This window comes from Lasioglossum baleicum, chromosome 14 (genome assembly GCF_051020765.1).
Source record: "Lasioglossum baleicum chromosome 14, iyLasBale1, whole genome shotgun sequence".
Classification (NCBI taxonomy): Eukaryota; Metazoa; Arthropoda; class Insecta; order Hymenoptera; family Halictidae; genus Lasioglossum; species Lasioglossum baleicum.
In genome coordinates this window covers 5,035,429-5,057,144 of record NC_134942.1, presented here as the reverse complement: position 1 = coordinate 5,057,144, position 21,716 = coordinate 5,035,429, and the positions used below count along the sequence as shown (strand labels likewise).

Sequence of the window (21,716 nt, the reverse complement as noted above, 5' to 3'; positions counted from 1 at the left end):
TCCCAGCCATCCCACGCTTGCGGTAAAGGCTGGATCTCCACCCAGCTTTTCGTTAAGATTGAGAGCCTTCTTCCTGAGCATTGGTCCCGAGATGGCAACACCGTTCTCTCGTTCTTTAACATACCAGATGTACAGAGCATTATCTAACGTTGCATTTTTCGCCTTCTTTATTGTCCCTCTATTGTCCAAGCTGTCCCTGGACACCATTTTAGAGCAAAAGTCTTCTATTTCCTTTCTGTTCTTTTTCCAATCTGACACCGTGGAGGTCCCCACTCCCAAGTCGATGGCTACTCTTTTCAGCGACTCACCATTGTCAATTCTAAATAAGGCTTCTAGCTTCTTTTGTATGGTCAAGGTTACTTTTTTCCTTTTGCCTGACATGCCTAGATGCTCGGATCATAGGGAAGGTTGTATCCTGTAACAAACATTCCAGCAGTCTGTAATCAGCAAGCACTGGAAAACTATTTTTAGATGATCGTGACCTACTTGGTGTATTCCTACCAGCAACACATCAATTAATGGCATCTATGCAACAACAAATGACTCTCTTCGAGAGAATATAAATAGTTTCCCGAGAAGAACTATGCATGTGCTTGATAATTAAATTCCTCTGTCGATTGGAATTTAATAAATGTGTATATACATTGTGGAAACATTCTAAGCTCTTTTTATAACATTTACAGAATGTAATTTGTTTTTTTTTTTTAGTAGAAAAACAATACGAATTGTTAAGTTTATTATTGGCAGATCATTTGTTCAGTCAACTTTTACTGTCAGAATTATCGTATGTTACTCGATTGACAATCGAATCTTTGTTTCATAGGTTATGTTATTGAGACTCGACATCGTTAGTATGTATTTCAATTCGGAGATGAATAACGACGTGAATACGTTGAAATAACAATTAGACATTCCTGGCTTACTCCGACAGCGCTGCAACGACGTTTATCAATTAATTATGTTTATATTTACATTCCAAGTGTCATCTGACCGCAAATCGAAATACCATCTTGCCGGTAGTGTCCTCTAGCATACATGTTGGCAAACATTTTCTGTCAAGAGTACAGGGGTGTCAATCCATTAACATTTAACACAAAGTTTGTGTCCCATTAGACATTCAAATTGAAATAGATATCTAGACGTTCCCAGGATTTGAATTTCAAATCTTTACAACACTGTCTAACAAACGTAATTATATGTTTGTCCTTTGCGAACAAGTGGAAAAGTCACATAATTTATTTGTTTAACATGGGAAAAGTAAGAAACGAATAAATCATCTTCTGCTGTTCCAATTTATTTGAATTTATAAAGAACTAATGCAATTTTAACTGATCGATAATTAATTTCGAAAGACAGAACTTGAATTTACTTTTGACAAGGTGGTATCTCGAGCACAAAATCGCGGCAAATTCAAGCTATCGATTTTATGCATTTATGACAAAAAAGAGTAGCAGTGAACATAAACATACTGTTAAAACAAAATCAATTCCTATTTTACTCCAGTTTGTTGCAACGCAGGTAGAAAATTTTTATTTTGCTCTTTTCACTGTAGCCGTAAAATGGATCATGGCGCGAGGGTTTGAAAAAGGGCGGTCCATTAATGAAAATTCAAATCGCCTAATTGAAAGGCCCCGCAGCCAAGGGACGTCTAGATGATGTCCATTGTATTCAGATGGTTGTTGCACATTTCCCCGTCGAGAATTCATGCGACCAGGCTCGGGAACGATGTAGCTTAATGTGGCGCGTGGGAGTAACGGCAGCCATTAACGCGAAACTTACAAAGGACACCGCAAACTACTCGTTCTCCCGTAGATCAGCATGCGGGCGTGTAGATAGCGTGAAGCAGATAGCCGGCTTGTAAGCATTTTCCGTGGCATAATACGTTTCATTCAGTCACGCCCCTCGTAACCCGTTGACATCCAGCGTGTTCCGCATAGTGCACGTAGAATCTTTGACCGTGAGGCGAGAGACACAGTTCACTTTTCACTAAAAGGAGCCAGGCCAACACTTTGACACCTGGTTCGTCCCTTCTCTTCTTTTCGGAGAAGAAGATTATTGGAAAAAGAAATTATTTGTTTCTCAACTGTTGTATGAGAGAACAGGTTCAATTTGATGTGCACAATGTAAAAAGGATTACATGAAATATAAAAGGTTCTCGGTTGAAAGAAATGTCTTCGAGCCCAAAGGGTTAATAACAAGAAATCGTCTGCATCCCCAAGTTTGAATAAGTGTTCGGTGACTCGTGGACGGAAACGTAGCTCTCGGGGCTTTGCAATTAACGCAGACAATTCTTACTTCGCATAAAAATCGTAAGATAGCTTGCAGATCATCAGGGAACAGCTCGGAGATCCTCCTTCCCAGAAAACCAGTTTAATGAAGGGTTCGATAAAGCGATACGCGCTCTCGCCCGGTCCCCGATTCCGTGAGATAATTGCATAATGCAACTGGTTGCCCAATCCGCGCCGTGAAAGCTATAATTTAACAATTAACGTCCGCAGGAAACCGAGTGAATCACTCGCTGGTCTCGTAAGACGACGATTCTTGTGCAAACGGGGATCACCGGACTGTGGATTATATCAATATGTAGAATCAGCGTATCGTAACGAGCCGAAAGAAAAACGTATGACTTCATGTTTAAGAATGATGCGCGGTAGGTCGTTCTCGCGAAAAACACTAATCGAGGCGACAATTTTCGCGGAGGTGGCGGATCGACGCTTCCGAGAAACCAAAATGACATCATCTGGATTAATGAACCTGGGTAAATAGATATTACCGACGCGCAAACATGATGATCTCGTTTCATGATTATGTAAACACTGTGTTCCGCAGTTTTGCAATAGAAAACATTGGGATTTTGATAAATAATCCAGATCACACGAGTTACATATTTCTCAGAGTATGTTTTAAAAGCGTCGACCGGTGGTGAACGACTTCCGGCGTTCCTCCGGCGTTCCTCCGGCGTTATTAACGATCGGGAGTCATGCGAGCCTATTGTTCGAGCGGGACGAATGTCATCGGCCGTGGAAGTCGCGATCGAGAAGCATCCCGCGATCGATTCTGAATCATTTCTAAATCGGTGTACTCGGTAATTCCCGCGAATAGAATGTTTCACAACGTTTATGTAAACGGAGTCGCATTCTTATCCGCGCTGTTTACCGCGCATTATCAACCGTGCGACTCGATCCAATAATTGCTCAACGCGGCAGTGATTTCATTGTCGAGTCGCGACCAGGAAAATCACGAATCTAGAAACGATGAATATGTATACGGAAAAAAGACGTGGCTTTTCTCGCAGGCGTGACGGGGCTCGCTCGCACAGTGGCGCGGCACTGTTCCACTTCCCATAAAGAAGAAACACTTCCGGCCGGGGGCAAGCACTGTTATGCCAGATGAATGAAGGGCTCGCGGTATCGTAAAAAGATTACTCCATCCTGTGCCCCTCCGCGAATTTCGTTGATCAGCGAACGGTGATTCACACGCGAGGCGCTAATTACGCTGTGGCGGACACGGAAGAGAGGCGGAGCGTCGGAGGAAACCTTCGAACGCGGGCATATTCCTGGCCTCGGTTCCCTCGAGACTCTGAAAGTCTGCAATTCCCAAGTGCTAATTCGCCGTTCTAATCAAGCGGAGCCACGAGGATGTCTGGAGTTCGCGCGGTTCGCCATCTTGGATGCGTGTACTCGCATTTCTTCCTTGTTTTGTTGAAGCGACGTGGAAGGGTTGGTTAAACCTTATGTAGCCAACCAAAATGTATGGATTATTTAAAACCCGTTTTAAGACTGTAAATTAACCCTTTGCAGTTGAAGTTATTTTAACGCGAAAATTAAACATTTCTTCTGACCTAGAAAAATTCCATTGTATATGATTTTTTTCACTTCATCTTATTCAATACTTAAATGTGTAGTAATTGATTAGATACACTGGTGGACAAAATGATAAGGCACCGCTGTACACACACAAAATATATAAAACTTCACGGTCCAGATGGATACAAGTACTATTTCCATGATTTAAGAAAGGAACGAAGGGTTTTGAGTCGTCGACAATGTGGTGGCGGAGTGGTGGTTACGGTAATGATAAGGGAAGGAATCGGCTATAGAGGAAAATGCAAATAAAATTTATTCAAGGCCGTATGAATAGTGCTGGCTACTTAAAAATTAAAGATCAAATTGGAACATATACTCGCAGAATTGCTGGCAGAAAATATATATTTCAGCAAGATAATGCAGCTGTGCATACTGCTCGCTTAGTAAGAAATTATTTTGAAGCGGAAAATATGTATAATATAAAGGTTTTGCATTGACCTGCAAGGTCTCCTGACCTAAACATTATCGTCAAGAATATTATACGAAGGTGGAACAGTACAGTATCCGAATTGAAATCAGCAATTTTAGAAGCTTGAGAAAGCATACATCAAAATGATATAAAATATCTATGTACACAGAAGTTTACCGAGAAGAATGAAGTGGTACAACACATTACTAAAACTGCCAAAAATTGTGTAATTTTTGTTGAATTCTAATGCTCTTCTTATTTTACATTCAAACTACCTTATCATTTTGCCCACGCTGAAAGTCAATTTTTGTAGCAATAATAAATGGCTTGAACGAGTTACTTTAATTTTTAGTATATTATATAAAAGTTAGTACCTTACTTTGTTGTATAATCGCTTTCTACGTGTATACATATATGTACAAATGAATGTTCATTGCTAAGAACCTTGGGGTGCCTTATCATTTGACCAGTGTACCAACATATTTAATAATGTAAACAATATTGTGAATAATGGTACAGCAATTTTTAGTGGTCGAAGCAAAGAATGGTCTCATTCAGAGAAATTTTGTACTATTTTTAAAGGAGCATGAACAAGTTGGTTGAAAGAGATGCAGCAGAAAGAAACGTACCCGGTTGGCTACACAAGGGTGAAGGGGTTGGCAGGAGGAACAATCGCCGGCAAGTGTCACTGGGAAAAAGAAGTCGACGACATAGTCGATCCCGAAGCGAGACGACCAAATATAGGAGTGTCGTCATATCGTTTGAACTTGCCAGACCTTGTCGCATCCTTTCCCCCCGGCGCCACGGTATACGAACGTTTGTACGCCGCTATCGATGTCAAATAGTAGGTGGTGTCCCTTTCCAGCCGGCTCGGGACGCGCCTCGATCATAATACGGCTCGGATTTCACCTGGTCCCGGCGGTCTTCTACGTTTCTGGCCTCTTCCGGCGTGGTCACCGTGCTTCCGGCACTCTTTTTAACTTCCTGGCCTAGCCGTGACCTCCCTAACTCCGTCCAAATCGCGAGAACCCTTCCTTCTTTGATAATCTGCGGCCTTTGTAGTCGCGTCATCGAACGATTCGTCGCCAGTCGATTGCCATTCTGCCAATGATCTTTGCCGGTTGTATAGCCAGCGGCCAGAATCATTCGCTTCATCGTCCCGATTATCGATTTCGGCGATTGTTCCCGCACGGAAAAGTACCGTGCCCGAGAAGCCCGAGAAGTGGCTCTGTCGATTACGTCAAGATTTCTCGCTGGCTTGTCTCGTCGCCACACGATTATCTGGTAAAAGCAGCGGTGACGTTATGATTTATGAATTCGCCGTACTACCACCGTCAACCTCGCGTATCAGATAAAGCCCAGATGTTCAAACACCTTCGCCGCAAAACGCGGCCATAAACGTTTCCCTTTCCGCCAGCATTGTTCCGTCTCTCCGCCAATCTCCACGGGTTTGATGCATCTCCAGTGAGGATAGTATTACTTTCACCTCTATTTAATTTTTAAAGAACGAAACGTATTATTTTTAAAGAACGAAACAGATTGATATTTTGCCCCTACCTCTTACGAGAGACAATTTTTATTTTGTACAAAGAAGAGAAATGATTTTAAAAATGGCCCGATGCTTCTTCGTGCGAACGGGCTAATTTCACGAGGAACCGGCGAAGATCGTGCGGATAGAAAGTGAAAAGGAGGGGCACTGCTAATGTTATTTACGAATACGGCAGCCCGTATCTCCGGGCCGGATCTTGTAAATGTTTAATCGGTCGCGTTCGGCTGCCGAGGTGCGTGCGTACTCGCCAGCAACAATTTTCACCGGGCTGAAAGAGCCGCTCCACGACTTTCATCGTTGAGCTCCGCGGACGCACCGGTATACCGTTCGAACTTGTTTGCTCACCTGGCGAATAGGAAGCGTCGAGATTCCACCGGAAGCACGGTGCATGCGCCACGCTAGAAACAGAGAAACTCCCGAAGGGTTCGCAACATCTAGATACAAAGCTGGAATTCTTTCGCAATCGATTGATCGCGCCGCGCAATCCATTGTTGCGCGCCCATTACAAAACGCTTATCGATGGAACCGGACGGTACGCCGCCTTAATTAATTATCGATCCTCGGACTTGATTCCTAACCCTCGGCAACGGCCACCTGCAGCAAAGATTCTTGTTGCGAACATTGAGACTGGAGATTTTCTAAAAATGATGAAATTAAGAACTGTGGAGGGATTAATTGTTATTTCCAACTGTATTCAATTTTTAGAGAACGAAAGAAATTTATATTTTGCTCCTGTTTGCACTTAATTCTTATTTTGCATACACTCTGCGACAAAACTATGACAGCTGCGATTTTAGCTAATATAAAGAATCAACTAAAGTACATGCATTTCTATAGCGGCAATGTTGCTGAATTAGATTGAAAAAAGTTTCATTAAAATTTCTAATTTTTGATGCAATTCTTCCTTCCGCAAATCATGAAAATAATATGAAGGACCGGTCCATCTAAATTGAAACGTTTTTCATCTGAAAAAATTACTTTTTTCCACTGGAGATGTCTCTCCGCAAAATCTTCCCGGCACCTTTGTGTTGATTCGTAAGTGGCGGTTTTTTCTGCAATTTTCGTCTTTTTAAATGCTTGGCCCGTTTAATTATCCGTTGCACATTACGAATGTTGGTGTGAACGCCAGCTTGCGCTGCGATTTGCCGTGCTGTCGAGCTAGAATTCGACGCTACCCTCAGAATGGCTCGTCGTTGTCGCTTTTGGACGTCCACCAGGGTGTTTTTTCCACAATTCTCTCTACTTTTTAAATAATTGAGCACAGCACATCGACTTCGTCCGGCCACTCTTGAAATTTCTGAAATAGAAGTATTCTTTTCTTTTAAATTTACGATCACTCTTATTTCACTGTCAGCTTTTTCCCACGCGGCCTTCTAGTTATATTATGTAAGAACAAAATTACGAATGTTTAATTTCAAGTACACAATTACTTCTAACACTGTGACTGCGATTAGAGTATAAGATCGACTGACGAAAAGCTACTGTCTTATTTATGATATTACGTAGAACTGTGAATATACAATGTAAACAATAACACTATGATTGAAGGAAGACAAAACTCAAGACTTGCATAGAATTTTCATCGAATTTCGCAAATGTCTGACAGTTTTGTCGCGGAGCGTAAAGATCCACAGTCTAATGATTAAGATGTGGCCAACGTCCCCTCGGAACTCGAGTGGAGTTCTCGAGTTGTTACGATAGGTAGCTGCGTGTTCAGCTGGATAAAATATCGTCGACAGGAACGAGTCTTCGCGAAGTGGAATAAAACGAAGTGTATTCCGGTTCTGTCGAATAAAATCATTCGCTCGCGACTACGTTACGATCGATTAATTCCGAACTATGGGAATGTCTCGTCCCCGTTCGCCGTGCAATCTCGTTGATCCACGGTTTCCGGTCGCGTTTGCAAACTCCTGGTTGCATCACGCAATGACAAACACCGTAAAAAAGAAGTCGGCTCAAACAGTGACATCACGCTTGCAAAGTCACGGATGACGATTCCCTCTCTTCCTTCTCGGAAAGCGCCGTCGCGACGAGAACTCCTACGCCTATGCGGCGCTCGTCGATTAACATATGTAAGTCGGATTCTAACTCCGCACACGTCAGATGTATCAATGCCTGTTATAGAACCGTCGCGACTGGTAATTAAACACAATTTGTATACGGCCGAACGGCTGCGGAACAAGTCGACGCCACGGCCGCCATCTTTAATACCGTTTCGCTTGCGAAAACCTAGAAACTAGTATTCGCAGACAGATTTCAATCTGGGGAAAACCGGGATAAATATTTTCCACTTGTTCAGAAAATATTTCAACAACGAAGTTTGTTGAATCAAAATGGCGGATCGATTTGTTCGACGCGTTTGCTGTTAGGCGGATCGTTAGAGTACAAAGTCTGTTGACGAGAGATGACTTCTTCAGCCTCCGGTTTCTCTTCCCGGTGGAGGGACCCGTTTGGTCTGGGTGAAAGGGAGATTTCGATGGGTTCTTTGGGCGGTCCGGACGTCCAGTTATCCAAGCACTAACCGTTCCCAACACGGCCCAACTTCGCCGATAGACGACGACCAGCGTTTTTTCGCTCGGTCGGAACCATTGCCGGCTGAACGACCCAACGAACGAACGAACGAACAGTTCCCTCTAACTCGCGTCCGTTCGCACACGGTCTCGCGTTCAGTGTTTGGTGTTCGGTTGTTCGTACAAGGAGCGAGGATAGGCTGGTGACAACGGGCTGGCGATAGGCGATAACAGGGCCCAGTCTGTGTCAGTGGTCTTCCATTAACCGCTGAATCAGTCCGGTGTCGGCATTCGCGAACGTCAAAACGCCTCCGACAGTGATTTATCGGTGTTATTATCGCTACGAGCGGATCACAGACGAGCCATGATCGTGGACACCGATCGCCAGTGAAGTATTCCAGAATGTCCCGCAGAAACTATGGTAAAACCTAAATCCCTGCTAATTTTATCTATCTTTCGAGACGGATCTGCTAATCTTTCTGCTAATCATTAAACCCGAGGCGAAGTTCTCCGGGGAGAGACCGTATCATATTTTTCTGCGTGTTCCGCGAAGCATTTATCTTTCTAAAATGGACGACCTCGATAGGCGAACTGGGCAAGTCCATGTTCCGGTAAAATTGTACTCGTTGACGTGCTGCGATCCGTCAGAGACCGTGTGTTGAGACGTAAAAGATGTTTAGATCGTGAATAGAGGCAGCACGGATGCAATTGCACCTCTTTATTGACTTTGTCAGAGCAGATAGTGGCCTCAACTGTGTGGCACTTCGCATTCCTCGTAATTAGACCTGGTGGGTGGGGTCTCGACGTTGAGCCGTGTCATTGCGTCTTGCGCGGAGAAGAGCTAGAAAATTCCTTCGAAAGATGGTCGAGTACCTGTAACTCGAAATCCTTCGAACCTCGATCCGAGGACCCTCTTGAATTCCTCCTAGGACTGTTCCCTTCGCTCCGGATGGCTCGCGGACCTTGAGAGCTATTTTTGTTGGTCCTAGAAGCCTCCTCCCGCTCGACTCGGCACTCGGATGCCCTTAGGGGAGGTTCGGCAGTCTCGGGAATCCTCGATCGAGCCGTGGCTCCTTTTCCAGGAGGTCTCCGAAGACTTGCGGACTCGGTCCCCGGGCATAATTGAAATTTTTTCTGGGGAGATTCTTCCCGTGGAAACGAGTGGATCGAGGCTCGTAATGATCCTCTGGCGGCGGAATTGAGAGTCGGCTTTCGCGATCCCAGGGATCCAAGAGAGCCACGGCAATCTATGCTCCTGGAAGGAGCGTTCCATGCGTTTCCACGCTCACCTTGCGACCGTAATTTCCGCGAAAAGACCGAACCTGTACGCGCCTGCGGCCGTCACGCTCGAGGAATCTTTGGTGTACGCGCTCGCGAACACGCGTGGTCGGTACAATCGCGTTACGTGGTTTCCAGCGGCTTCGGAACGACCCACGAGTCCGCTTAAGCACTCTAATCAAATCTCCGATGTTACCTGCTTGTCATTGCCCTCTTGGTTCGCGCGCGCACCCGCGCCGGCCACCGCACCGTTGCGTTGGCACGCTTTTCAACGCAAACGAGATCGCGAACCGGGTTGCCCTGTACTCGTCAGTGGCGCAGCCGCTCGGCTCCCCAGCTTTATACCGGTTTGCTCAAAATACTCGGCAAATTTCAATTTCTGATTCTTCTCTCATTTAATATGGAATCTCGGACCCTCGGCACGTTCCTGAGCGCCTGTACGGCGTCCTATTAGCTCGTTTCGAGCCCCAGTGGCGTAGCATTCTCTTCTTTCGTCGATTTCGTCGACACGATGTCTAAATCTTCATTTGTATTCACTTCTACCGAGACCCACGTGGAGATTAGAATCTTTATTAGGCTACGGACACGTCTTCTAGCGCCTGTATAATTTTTTATTCGGGATACTCTCTAAATTTCAATCTGTATTCATTTTCACCGACTTCGGAGATAACAATCTTTGTTAGGCTACTGACACGTTTTCTAGCGCCTGTATAATTTTTTGATCGGCTCCTTCACGTCCTCCAGTAGCGTAGCATCTTCTCATTTTCAATTTGCGTTTAGTTTTTATCGCGCTCGCATTACAATTAACCTACCAACATCATTCCCCGATGCCCGCACTCTCTTTCTTGCTATCACCAACGACGTTGGTGCCTTCTCCGTGAAATTTATGGACGATTCCGCAGAGATACTCTCGAAATTTCAATTTGTATTCGTCTCTGGCGAGTTTAATATGAAACCGTGAATTCTAATTAGACCACGGACACTCGCGTTAGCTTGTTTGTTCCTTCCGATGTCCGTGTGAAATTTATGAGCGATTTTCCGTTGGTCTTGAACTTAATCTGACATCGTGGATTTTAATTAGACTGCGAGCGTGCTTTTGACCGCGAGAGATAATTGCTCGCACTGGCGCAGCACTGGCGAAATTTATTTCCACACATGCCTTGTCCCACAGTGCTTGCATTTTTGTAAAACACAACGTACATTCTTTCCGTTAGCGTTTACGCTAACACTTTCAGCGATTTGTCTCGCAGTCATCCTCGAACTTGATGCTGTTCCCAATGTTGCACGTGTTTCACGGGCAGTTAAACTTTGTGGGCGCCCGGAACTCTTCTTTTTCCCGTAATTTTCAGGATTTTTCAACAAGCTCATAATCACTTTCCGGCATCTATATACAATTTTTGATATTCCTCTAATTCAATCTTGTTCTTCCTTTAACTTCAATATTGTATGTACTTCGCATACACTTAGTTTCTTTCCACGACCAATTCTTAACGCTTTAGTATGTTGTTTTATTAAATAAGCACGAAAGAAGCTAGTACCCACTTTATCAATTACGTGTTGCAATGAATGTTTGCTCTCCAGTAACTTCTGCACATAACTGACAAATGTAAAACTGCTATTTTTGCTATTATTTTGTCCCGCTGCTTGAAGTAAATGTTGTGGATGATATTCAGTACATTGTACGTACAGCCACGTCAGGATATGTTGACATATCAAAATCTTCAGAATAGGAAAACCACACGATAATGCTTATGATAATGCGTCTGGAGATTCGATGGCCATGGGAGGCAGAGTTTCGTCGGATACGTTCGCCGACAATTAATGCGCGCTCGCCGGCCGATAATGTTGAATTATTTAAACGCGATGGCCGCGGCAGACGGTCTCGCGTGTACCCACCGACGACCTAATAGCGAACGATTGTGCGAGCCGTCATTTAAATTGCATATCGCGTCCGACAGGTTTCAGACGCGCCGTACTCCTCCTCGCTCTCGTGACAATTGTATGCAAATCGGCCGGCGTTAAGAACTTGACCGACCAAGTTTTTCTTCCGTCGTGATTGCGTTATTTATCGCGTCACCAAATAAAAAAATCGGAATTGCCGCACGATCCCTTTCCCCTGATCCCCACGAAAAAGCTGGCGAACGAGAGGCTGCGAAGCCTCCGCCTTTCAACCTGTTTTAATCGAGCAAACACGCCTCGCAAAAACTTCATACTCGACCGAAGATTTATTTATCAGCCTCCTCGATCCTTTGTTGCTCGATAAAAAGAAGCTGACCGACGATTTTATCGCTTCTCATAAAAACGTCGACGAACCTTTGCCACCAGCTTCATCGAGATCCTTGTGTTTCGAAGTTCAATAAATTAGCTGTGCCTGATTGCTGGAGAATTTTAAATAGCTGGAGCTTGCGGCGTCCGCAGAACGCGTTCCATTCAGCCTTGAAACGGTAACAAGCTCAGCCGAGTTCCGGAGCGGATGTTCCACAAGTGTGAAACCCAATCCGTCATGTTTTCAGTCAGGGAAGCCTCCGGAATTGTTTGGGTCGTCGTAACAAATCGTTGAAACGGAATATACGAGAACAATGAGGACGTTCAATTCCAAAGCAATTTTCCATAGGTGTGTTATCGAAGAGCAGTAATCGAAGAAGTTATCGGGAACGTGAGCAGAAGGAATTCGAGATATTACTGCGCGTTGCTAGCAAACTGGGAATGTCGTCAGCATCGAAAACGCTCGATCACGGGCAATCTCGAGACGAGCAGCATTTTCCTATTCGTAGGCCGTGGAAGCGGCTTTTTTTCCTGATATCTTATCGCTGCGTGAGATTGCGGAAGAGCTCGAAATAGTCTCGACAATTATCGTGCTACAGTTTCCTTTGTTCCTCGCTTATTTTCCTCGTGTTTAACCATCTTCGTTGGATCTCGCGCGATCGAGTTTTGGCAAGTCGGAAAAATTCAATGCTGTTAAACTGTTAATTCTTCTATCTTATCCGAGCTACAACAATTTTCAGCAGGACAAATTCGAGCGAGGGATTCCTCTCAAATTAGTGGTAGAAAAATCTGAACAAATCTGCGAGCTATCAAGAGCTCGGTTTTCCAACAAAAAATTATTTTATGTATATTTGTCTTACATACTTAGTTATTTAGTTATTTATAAAAATTTGTTTTTGTGTTTACGTTATGTTATTTATTTATTGACTTTCCCCTCCACGGGGAAACCAGAGCTGAGACACGGAAGAGGTCAAAATTCAAAGAGCGAGTGGTTCCTCTCAAATTAATGATATAAAAATCTAAAAAAGTCTGCGAGCTATCTCAGAAGCTCGCGATCGACAGTATTTTCGAAGTTAACGAGCCGCGGGAGAAGACAGTCGAGCAGACGCAGCGACACGTTGTAAATCACCGCTCAACATATCCAAACAGCGTTAATTAAAAACGCTCCGTCGCGGGCGGCGAGTCTGGATCCTGGATCCGCGCGGCAGATCGTATCTCCATTGTAATTTTTCCCGGCGAAACGCGCGGTATGAAATGGTCGGTCTTTGGACAGTGATAAAACGTGTGGCAAATAAGAACCGAGTGCCGGGAAGAAGGTGTACGCAGAGGCTGTTGCCGGCGCGATGACTCGACAGGATCATTGTCCACGGTTTATTGTCTCCCGTTCATTTTCCGCCGCCATACAGGAGCAGCCGGACGGACGACGTGGACTCGGACGTGTTCGCGGACATAAATCGCTATTACGATTTGCGGAACCGAGTGAATCGTCCTGGAATAGCATCCTCTGTCTTCGTGTACCGGGTGTGCTCGAACCAATATTCAATGTTGCAGGATTGTAGCGTGGTATTCTTAGACCCGGTGCCGCACGTGGCGTCAAATATTTCATTCGCGTCGGTTTGTGTTTCATTCCCCGTTTCCGTTTCCTGGGGAGAGGATGTTTACATCCCTCTGGCGCAGGGAATCTGTTCTAACCGGAGCGAAATGTTTGGCTTTCAGGGGCGCAGTATGTGCCCGGCGCTGGGCTTGGCGCCGCACCCCAAGACAGGACCTTCAACTTCGAGTACACGCCGAACTATCCGCCGACGAGAGCCGACCGATTCAGGGGTGGTCCTGACATACAAAAGAGAATGACTCAGAGAGAGGACGTGCTCAAGTTCGAGCAGGGCCGCATCAAGGCCCTGCAGGAGGAACGCCTGCACATCCAGAAGAAGACCTTCACCAAATGGATCAACTCGTTCCTCCTCAAGGTAATGCTTCCGGCGATCTTTTCCCTCCGGCTCGAAGACTACTGCAACTCCTAAATCCTGCCTTGAAACTGCACCTGATTCTGATCGAAACGTTATTTTTCCAGGCGCGCATGGAAGTGGACGACCTGTTCACGGACCTGGCGGACGGCAAGAAGCTTCTGAAGCTGCTCGAGATCATCTCCGGCGAGCGACTGGCCAAGCCGAACAATGGCCGCATGCGAGTACACAAGATCGAGAACGTGAACAAGTCTCTAGCGTTCCTTCACACGAAGGTAAGATTCTTTAGAAATTACCCGATTAGAAACAATAATGAATAATCGATCGGAAACATTGGTACGCGGTCGCTACACTAGTTTTGGAACGACCTGTACACCGGCGAAATAGCAACGGAGTCCTGGAAGATTAGATCGCTTCATTCAAAGGACCGTGGAGCTCTTCGGTTCGGCTTCATTCATTACGTCGATAGATCTAATTGTTCGCGGAGGACAGAAGCCAGAAAATCATTCTCACGCTTTCACGATTGTCCCAGCGGCATTCTCAGCGCGGCGACGTTATGTAAGGAACGCGGGGTTGCATAAGCGAAAATTGAAATTTTCTCCGGCAACGATTTTTCCGCGATCACGGACATTAATAAACGACTATTAGCCGGTGATCGATCGCTCGATCGCCGCCGATCGCCGGTGCCCCTTCGTTTTTGCGATTTTTACGGACTATCTCTTGTCTGTGCAAATAACTATTTCGCAACTATCCACTGGCACCTGCTTCTAATTTGCCTTCAACGCTTCGCGTGTATTCCTGTTGACAGGCTGAAAAGTTGCCGCGGATTCCTGTTCTCTTGAGCAATTATATTGTATATCGATTTACGATTGAAAAATCTTCTTTATCCCCAGGGCACAAGCTCAGAGATTAGCCTTGGTAGAGCCAGATAAGTTGAACAAGTTGTTATATTTATAATAATCAAGATCAAGCTGTTAATACACTTGCGACGCAATTTCTTTCGAAGTTACGTGAACAGTCTCGGACGAGGCTCGCAGTTTCGCGACGTCCTACGTAGACGCGGAACTCCCCACGAAGACCCGTAAGTGTAAACTCCCCGTGAATGGCCTCGAAGCTTATGACATAATAGTTTTATGCGCATCGCAGACGCCCGGCGTAACGCGTTGATACACCTGGAACCATCTTCCAGGTATCTGCTTCCTTCGAGCTCGATTTGCTCGAAAAAGGAAGCTTTCAGAGACAAATTACTTCCGGTATTTTCGGTGCAGAATTTCACGAGCTAGTAGCCAGTATGGGGCGTTTTTCTCCTGCGTGGCTTCGTTCTCCAGGAAATCCGCTTGAAAGCAGCGGCAGACGTTCTCCCCCGTGACGTGCTCGAGTGTGCGCTTCGAACTCGATTTGTAGGAAAATGGAAGCTCCTAGTTGAAAGTTACTTCAGGTATTTTCTGTGCAGAATTTCGCGAGCTACAGGATAGTGTGGGAGTTTTCTCCGGCGGAGTAGAGATTGCGGCGGAACGTAAGGCGAGAAGGCAGAACGTTGACCAGGCGAGTCGGTTCGTCTCCGTTCCCCGTTCGATTCGATCGAGAAAGACGGTCGTCATCGGATTCTCCTGTTACCGGAAGCGACACAGACCCGTCCCACGTCTCGTTCCCTGTCTCACGTTCTCACGTGTTCCAGATCGGAGCACGTTCCGTCGTCGCGTCGTTCGGGCACTCGCTTTTCCCATTGCGCGCGCGGCGACCTTACGCGGAATTCTCGCGAATACTTCAGATCTGTGAAACCTGTGTAGTTTCATCAGAAAAAGACGATCACCACCCCCCCGACTGGTTCGGTGACTTTCGACTGAAATTTTGTTTTAGTATTACCAGTTTATAGATCGCAGATAAACGCGATTAATCGATTAAGCCTGCTCGCCGTGGAGGATGATGCAAATTCGCTGGCGTGTTGCGGCCGTGCCAAGTGAAAACCAAACAAAAGACAGTTTTGAGCAACACTTTCGAGCACTTTCGCGAATTTCCCCGACTTTCTAGGGGCTCGCTGCACTCTCCCTTATTCATGGCTGATACGATTACGTACCGGCGATGAGAGCGGCGATAACGGAAAAAAAGTAATATTTCGATCTTGACGCGGTTTTAATGTAATCACCTCCATTAGAAAACAATAGACTGTATCTTTGCGCTTCGCTTTCTTCTTTAATTGCAGCTTCAGCATGCGCCGTAAAGATAAGTCGTGCGACGCTGAGGTGGGACGGTCGTAAACTTTGTAGAATAAGAATTTCTGGCTTACATTCGCGTGGATAATTGTTACGTGAAAGATAACGTCGACGATGATCGATCCTCCGCGCGATTGGGCGTGGCTGCCACCGACTTTAAGTGTTATTGCCTCGGGATGGATCGTCGGAGAGCAAGAACTCCGCAAAGAAGCCCGATGAAGCCGTTATTTCGGTTTATCGGTCGATTTTTCGGCGAACGATCTCGCGAGGCATCGGGAATTATGGTCCCGTTTACGAGTCGACATTTATTCGCCTAATAAAGCTACTAAGACGGGAGATAATCAATGTTAACAATTTTCATTTCTCATAAGAATCCGCAGGCCAGAGATTACGGTTCCCGTTCGAGGGACAGGATTCCTCTGGGGAAATAAGCTCGATCCCGGACGATCGTGACCAATCGATCGGATCGCGATCCAACCGTGGAAAGTTATTCACGGAAAAGACACGTTCCGCGTGTCGTGTACCGCCGCTCCGTACTCTGTTACGTGAGCCATAGCGGTGACCACTTACGTAAAACACGTTGCTAATCGTTTAGAAAAAGTGCAAAATACGCGGACGCGAGCTTGGGGAGCAATTAAAGCTACACTGTACGGTAAATTCTCATACTTTCGATACCGGCGTGATGGCGGCGGCGGCTGCGACTCGAGTTAGCTATGCCATGGAACCGCGAAGTGCGATGACAAATTGCGCTTCGCGGGGTCAATATTTCATTCTTGTCAACTGTTTCTTCGCTTCTCGACGTCCACCGTCTCGAGCCCGTGCCATTCCCTCGTTTTATCTCCGGATTCCACAATTATCGTTAATTGCGAGCGTGTTCCTCGAACCGTGCATTGCCCATAAAATGGTACACGGTGCGAGTTCTATTAGGTGCTGCACATTTTTTCGAAAAATCGTTCCATAATCAATTTCCGTAACACTTGGCGATTGCTGCGATAACGGCGTACACACAGCCACAGTCGGAGGATTAAAAAATTGTTCGAATGTTTTGGGATTTTGAATAAGTTCTCGCTGTTTTTTTTTTTATTAACTTTTCATGATCATGTCATTGAAAGTATTCTCCATGGCCAGCCACAACTTTTTCCCAGCTGACACGAGTTTTCATTAAGTAATGCCTCTAATTCTTCGTCTTGTAACTTTTGGGGTGCGCCAGAGCGTTCTTTATCTTCAAGGTCATAATCAATATTTTTGAATTTCAAACTTGCTTATAGGACTTCTTTATAGATGCGTTACCATCTTAAACCACACGCGCGCAGTTCTGGTAAGGCCGTCTGTTAGAAAACCGCGAGAACTTATTCAGCATTCCCAATAGTTACAGTCTATTAAAGAAGGGAAGTGCCATTCCACGTGGTTCCTGTTTCTCGTGATCGATGTAGGAAATGATTAGCAGTTCCGCAGTTACTGACCAACGTTGCGACGCAACTTGCCGTCCTGACCGCACTCAGTATTTCATCAATCCATTAAACCCCAACAAATTTAGCGACGCAGAGTTTGCCTTGATTTACGGCACGGTAACGTCTAGTGGCGCCTCGGAGTCGCCATTCGAGTCGAAAGGGTTAATAACAGTGGAAAGTACGAGCTGGAAGGTTTCAGATGCAAGCGCGGTTTGTGGGTTTTTAACGGGCAGCTCGCGAGTGAAAGAAAATGTTCCAATTTGCATCGGGCCGTAAATTCCGGCAAACGGCGATAAAGTGGAGCAAGCCTTGGGTACTGTAAACAATAAGTGGCGTGCAACGGCATCGAGCGATAACTAAAAGAGAAGTTCGACGACGAAAATGGACACACCGTTGCTCGTCCGCTCCGTTAGAAGGAGGTTGGGGCCGCGTCCTTTGGTTTTACGACTGTTTCGCGATGCCGATGGCCCCGATGGCCATTCCGCGATTCTCTGCCGAGGGGACTCCCGCTGCTCGCTGCCACGGGCGTCGTAAAATCAAGAAAATTCGGAATAGGGTCCCCGATGCGTTACGGGACGTTCCAGAAGCGAGGACTTGGTGTTAATCGCTCGGACAAAATGCCCATAAACACGACAAAAGTGTCTTTATAACGGCGCGGCGCGCGTTTTGCCGGACGTACGGTCTCGGTTACGTATCTTTCAGTCACCCTGTATCGCGAATGTAATCAAGCGGTTTGTCAATTACGAACAGAACGGCGGAACGACCATAAAACCGGCAAAAATATCCTCCGACTGGTACAGTAAATTTCGGCGGACGTTTTAATGAGCCCCGTGACCCCCATCTTTGAACGGCCGTGTATTATTCAATGAATTTCACGCCGGACCACGAACTGAAGAACATGTGCGTTCAAATCTCTCGGCAATGTTCTGTACAGTGTACAAGTAGTTTCTGTAAAGTGCTTTTTTCGATTTCCCTCGATCCAAATTCGCGTCCGTACTTTTGCAACACCCTGTACTGCTTTCTCTGGCCGGCGCTAAAAAGAGAAACCCGGGAAATGCATACGAGGTCGCCGGCGTAAAAACGTGGTTCACTTGAAAACCAAATATTTATCGATCCCCCCTCTAAATGCGCATTAATTTTCCATGGGTCGGCGACAAAAGCGCCGCGAAATTCCGTGCGTTTATACCACTGGAGCATTTCAAGTAATTCTTCTGCGTTCTGAGCATTCATCGGCGAAAAAATCCGAGATTTCTGGAGCAGCGTAATTAGACCCTCGTCGGAGATTTTTCGATCGCGCTATCTCGGCTATTTGCGGACGCTGTGCGACACGAATTCGCGAGCTGATAAGCGTGCTCCAATTATTCCTCTAGTCAAACAATTGCTGCATTATCGCGAAGCAGCCGCAAGAAAAGGGTTATCGTCGGCGAAGTGGGACATTTTGCTCGCGACAAATAAAATCGGTAACGTTTGCCGTGTGCCGATTCCCTTCCACGATAATTACGAAGAAACGCCGAGTCACACGTCCTGCCGTGCACTTTCACCGAAACTCATAGTTTAGCTGCTACAGGGCGGCTCAAAACACCGCTGCCGATCGCCAAGTCTTCCAAAGAAGCGTTCAGATCGAACTGCCGAGAAACATTTTCCAAATTGGTGATTCTAAATTCAGAATTGCGTGACCACCAACTTTGCCGCAGCCTGTACAAGTTACTAATTCCATGTTCCCCGGTGTCGTCTCCATCTGTACGGCATGGAAAATAGAACGAGCGCCTCGAAGACCATTAAGAGGTAGGCTGTCGCGACCAATCGACTCTCGGAGAAGAGGACAAACGTCTTCTGGGACTCTTGCTTTCGTCCCGAGTCGAAAATATTTCCATCGAGCGATCTAACGCGAAATAATCCGCACAGGGGCAACGTATCTGCCGTCTGGTTTCATTTCACATCTGCGGGGCTCACGGTCTAGCAAGTTTCGCTTCGGTCGCTGACCCTTCTTTCTCCCTCGGTCCCTCTCTCTCGCTGTCTTTCTCTCCCGTCCCTCTCTTTCTATTTCTTTGATCCTGCTTCCGTTCTGTCCCCCTCCGAGAGATTCTTCTCTCGGCCTCCTAGTCGTCCGATCGCTGCTATTCCCCAATTTTGCTGTTTTTCGTTTCGGCGACGTCCGCCATGTTGGTGTACCGCGCACGATGAAGAGATAAACGGCTAATTACGTCCCCGAAAGATAAGTCTCGGCGTTCAGCGAGAGAAACGTTTCGCAACACATCGACTTCTCGTATCTTGGAGTGTGTCGGCCGCAGTGCCTCGTTTATTGCCGCGAAATATTGGAAACGATCGTTCTCGAGTGTGCTATCGTTGGTCCCGACAGTTGGGCGTCCGATAGCAGCTTCGTTTCGGCGGATTGTTTACCCGACAGATATCCTTATCGATCGATTCGGGGACCAGCTTCTTGAAAAGCAATCATTCCCTTCGTTTCACTTCGATGTTTCATTACTTGGTTACTAGGTTTCTCGTGATCAGACTGCGGGTTTTATGCGTTCATGATAGAAATAAGCAGGCGCAATTTAAAGTAGAGGTTCAGGGAATGTAACAACACCGATGCATTATTTTCAATTAACAATAAAATAAGATTTTACGTCATCAGCGATAGGTATCCTTATCGATCGATTTGGGGAGCTTTTTGGAAAACAATCATTCCCTTCGTTTCACCTCGATGTTTAATTACCTAGTTACTAGGTTTCTCGTGATCAGACTGCGGGTTTTATGCGTTCATGATAGAAATAAGCAGGCGCAATTTAAAGTAGAGGTTCAGGGAATGTAACAACACCGATGCATTATTTTCAATTAACAATAAAATAAGATTTTACGTCATCAGCGACAGGTATCCTTATCGATCGATTTGGGGAGCAGCTTCTTGGAAAACAATCATTCCCTTCGTTTCACCTCGATGTTTAATTACTTGGTTACTAGGTTTCTCGTGATCAGACTGCGGGTTTTATGCGTTCATGATAAAAATAAGTAGGCGCAATTTAAAGTAGAGGTTCAGGGAATGTAAGAAATGTAATCAGCGAGAATTCTCGCGACCAGTGTCGAAAGCTCTAGAAAACGTTCAGATCCTGGAGGAAGGATTTAGCAGCCGTAGGGCGTCGCGTGAGCTGTTGATCCTCCGAGGACGGCGCGGGTTCGCTCGATCCCCTTGGACTAAACGAGAAGATGAGCCTCCTAGATCATCGGGGATAGTTGACCGGAGGCTGTACAGGTTTTAACGGTGAAGCTGGACAGGCAGTAGCCGGTTGATTCCTTAAACGATGACGAAACACCGGGAATCTTTCGCCGGCGGTGCACAGCAGCAGCGATCAGGAATGTCCTTTCGGAGTTGTCATTCGCGTGCCTGCGATCCACATTCCGCAATCCTGCCAAGAATGTCGGTTGTAAACGACGCCGTAGGAAAACCGCTACGCGGCCGGACGGTTAAGCACACTCTCCGAAAGAGAGAGAGAGAGAGAGAGAGAGAGAGAGAGAGAGAGAGAGAGAGAGAGAGAGAGAGAGAGAGAGAGAGAGAGAGAGAGAGAGAGAGAGAGGAGAGGAAAAGAGGGAAAGAGAGAGGGAAACGAGAGAATCCGCGACCGTGGATGAAAATTGCCCGTGGTTCGCGGATTTCATGCCTTTCAACGAACCCCCTGCGTTCATCCTTCAGCATTCCCGATAGCTTGTTTTCACTCGCCGTTGATTTATGGCTGGCCTGGCCTGTGGACTTAAATGCCGGGCTATTCACCTCCTAACCGAAGATGATGGACTTTTGTCAGCTGAATTGATGGCGAGGCGAACGTCGGTTTACAAAACGGACCAAGAACCACGAAGGAAGTGATCTCGAGTCTTTCTCGAGTCGCTGTCATCTAAATCGGCACGGTCGCGGAACCAAATACATAGTTAGGGTTCCTATTGTCGATGTCCCTGAACGACAAGACCTGGGGATCAGTTTCAGAACACGCCAGTGTCGTCTGTCGAATTATATATTAATTATGGGCAGTTATTTTCAATTTTCATTCCCAAATTTGTAGGAAACTCTGTCATCTAAATCGGCAGGGTCGCGGAACAAAAGAGTTAGGGTTCCTATTGTCAATATCCCTGAACGACAAGACCTGTGGATCAGTTTAAGAACACGCCAGTGTCGTCTGTCGAATTATATATTAATTATGGGCAGTTATTTTCAAATTTCA

General features: G+C 46.0%; 1 protein-coding gene across 4 annotated transcripts in view; it reads left to right on the top strand.

Annotated features, from left to right (window-relative positions):
• Positions 1-21,716, top strand: part of Kst (spectrin beta chain, non-erythrocytic 5 kst) — a 51,410-nt gene that overhangs the window by 5,301 nt on the left and 24,393 nt on the right. Inside the window, exons 1-3 of one of the 4 annotated variants that reach the window (XM_076438432.1) lie at positions 6,924-8,755; positions 13,594-13,844; positions 13,949-14,116. In XM_076438432.1, the coding sequence (XP_076294547.1) occupies positions 8,737-8,755; positions 13,594-13,844; positions 13,949-14,116 (438 nt within the window). In that variant the 5' untranslated portion in view covers positions 6,924-8,736. Of the gene's footprint in view, positions 1-6,923; positions 8,756-13,593; positions 13,845-13,948; positions 14,117-21,716 lie in introns of those variants that run through there. The other 3 variants (XM_076438431.1, XM_076438433.1, XM_076438434.1) reach the window with 3 other exon arrangements.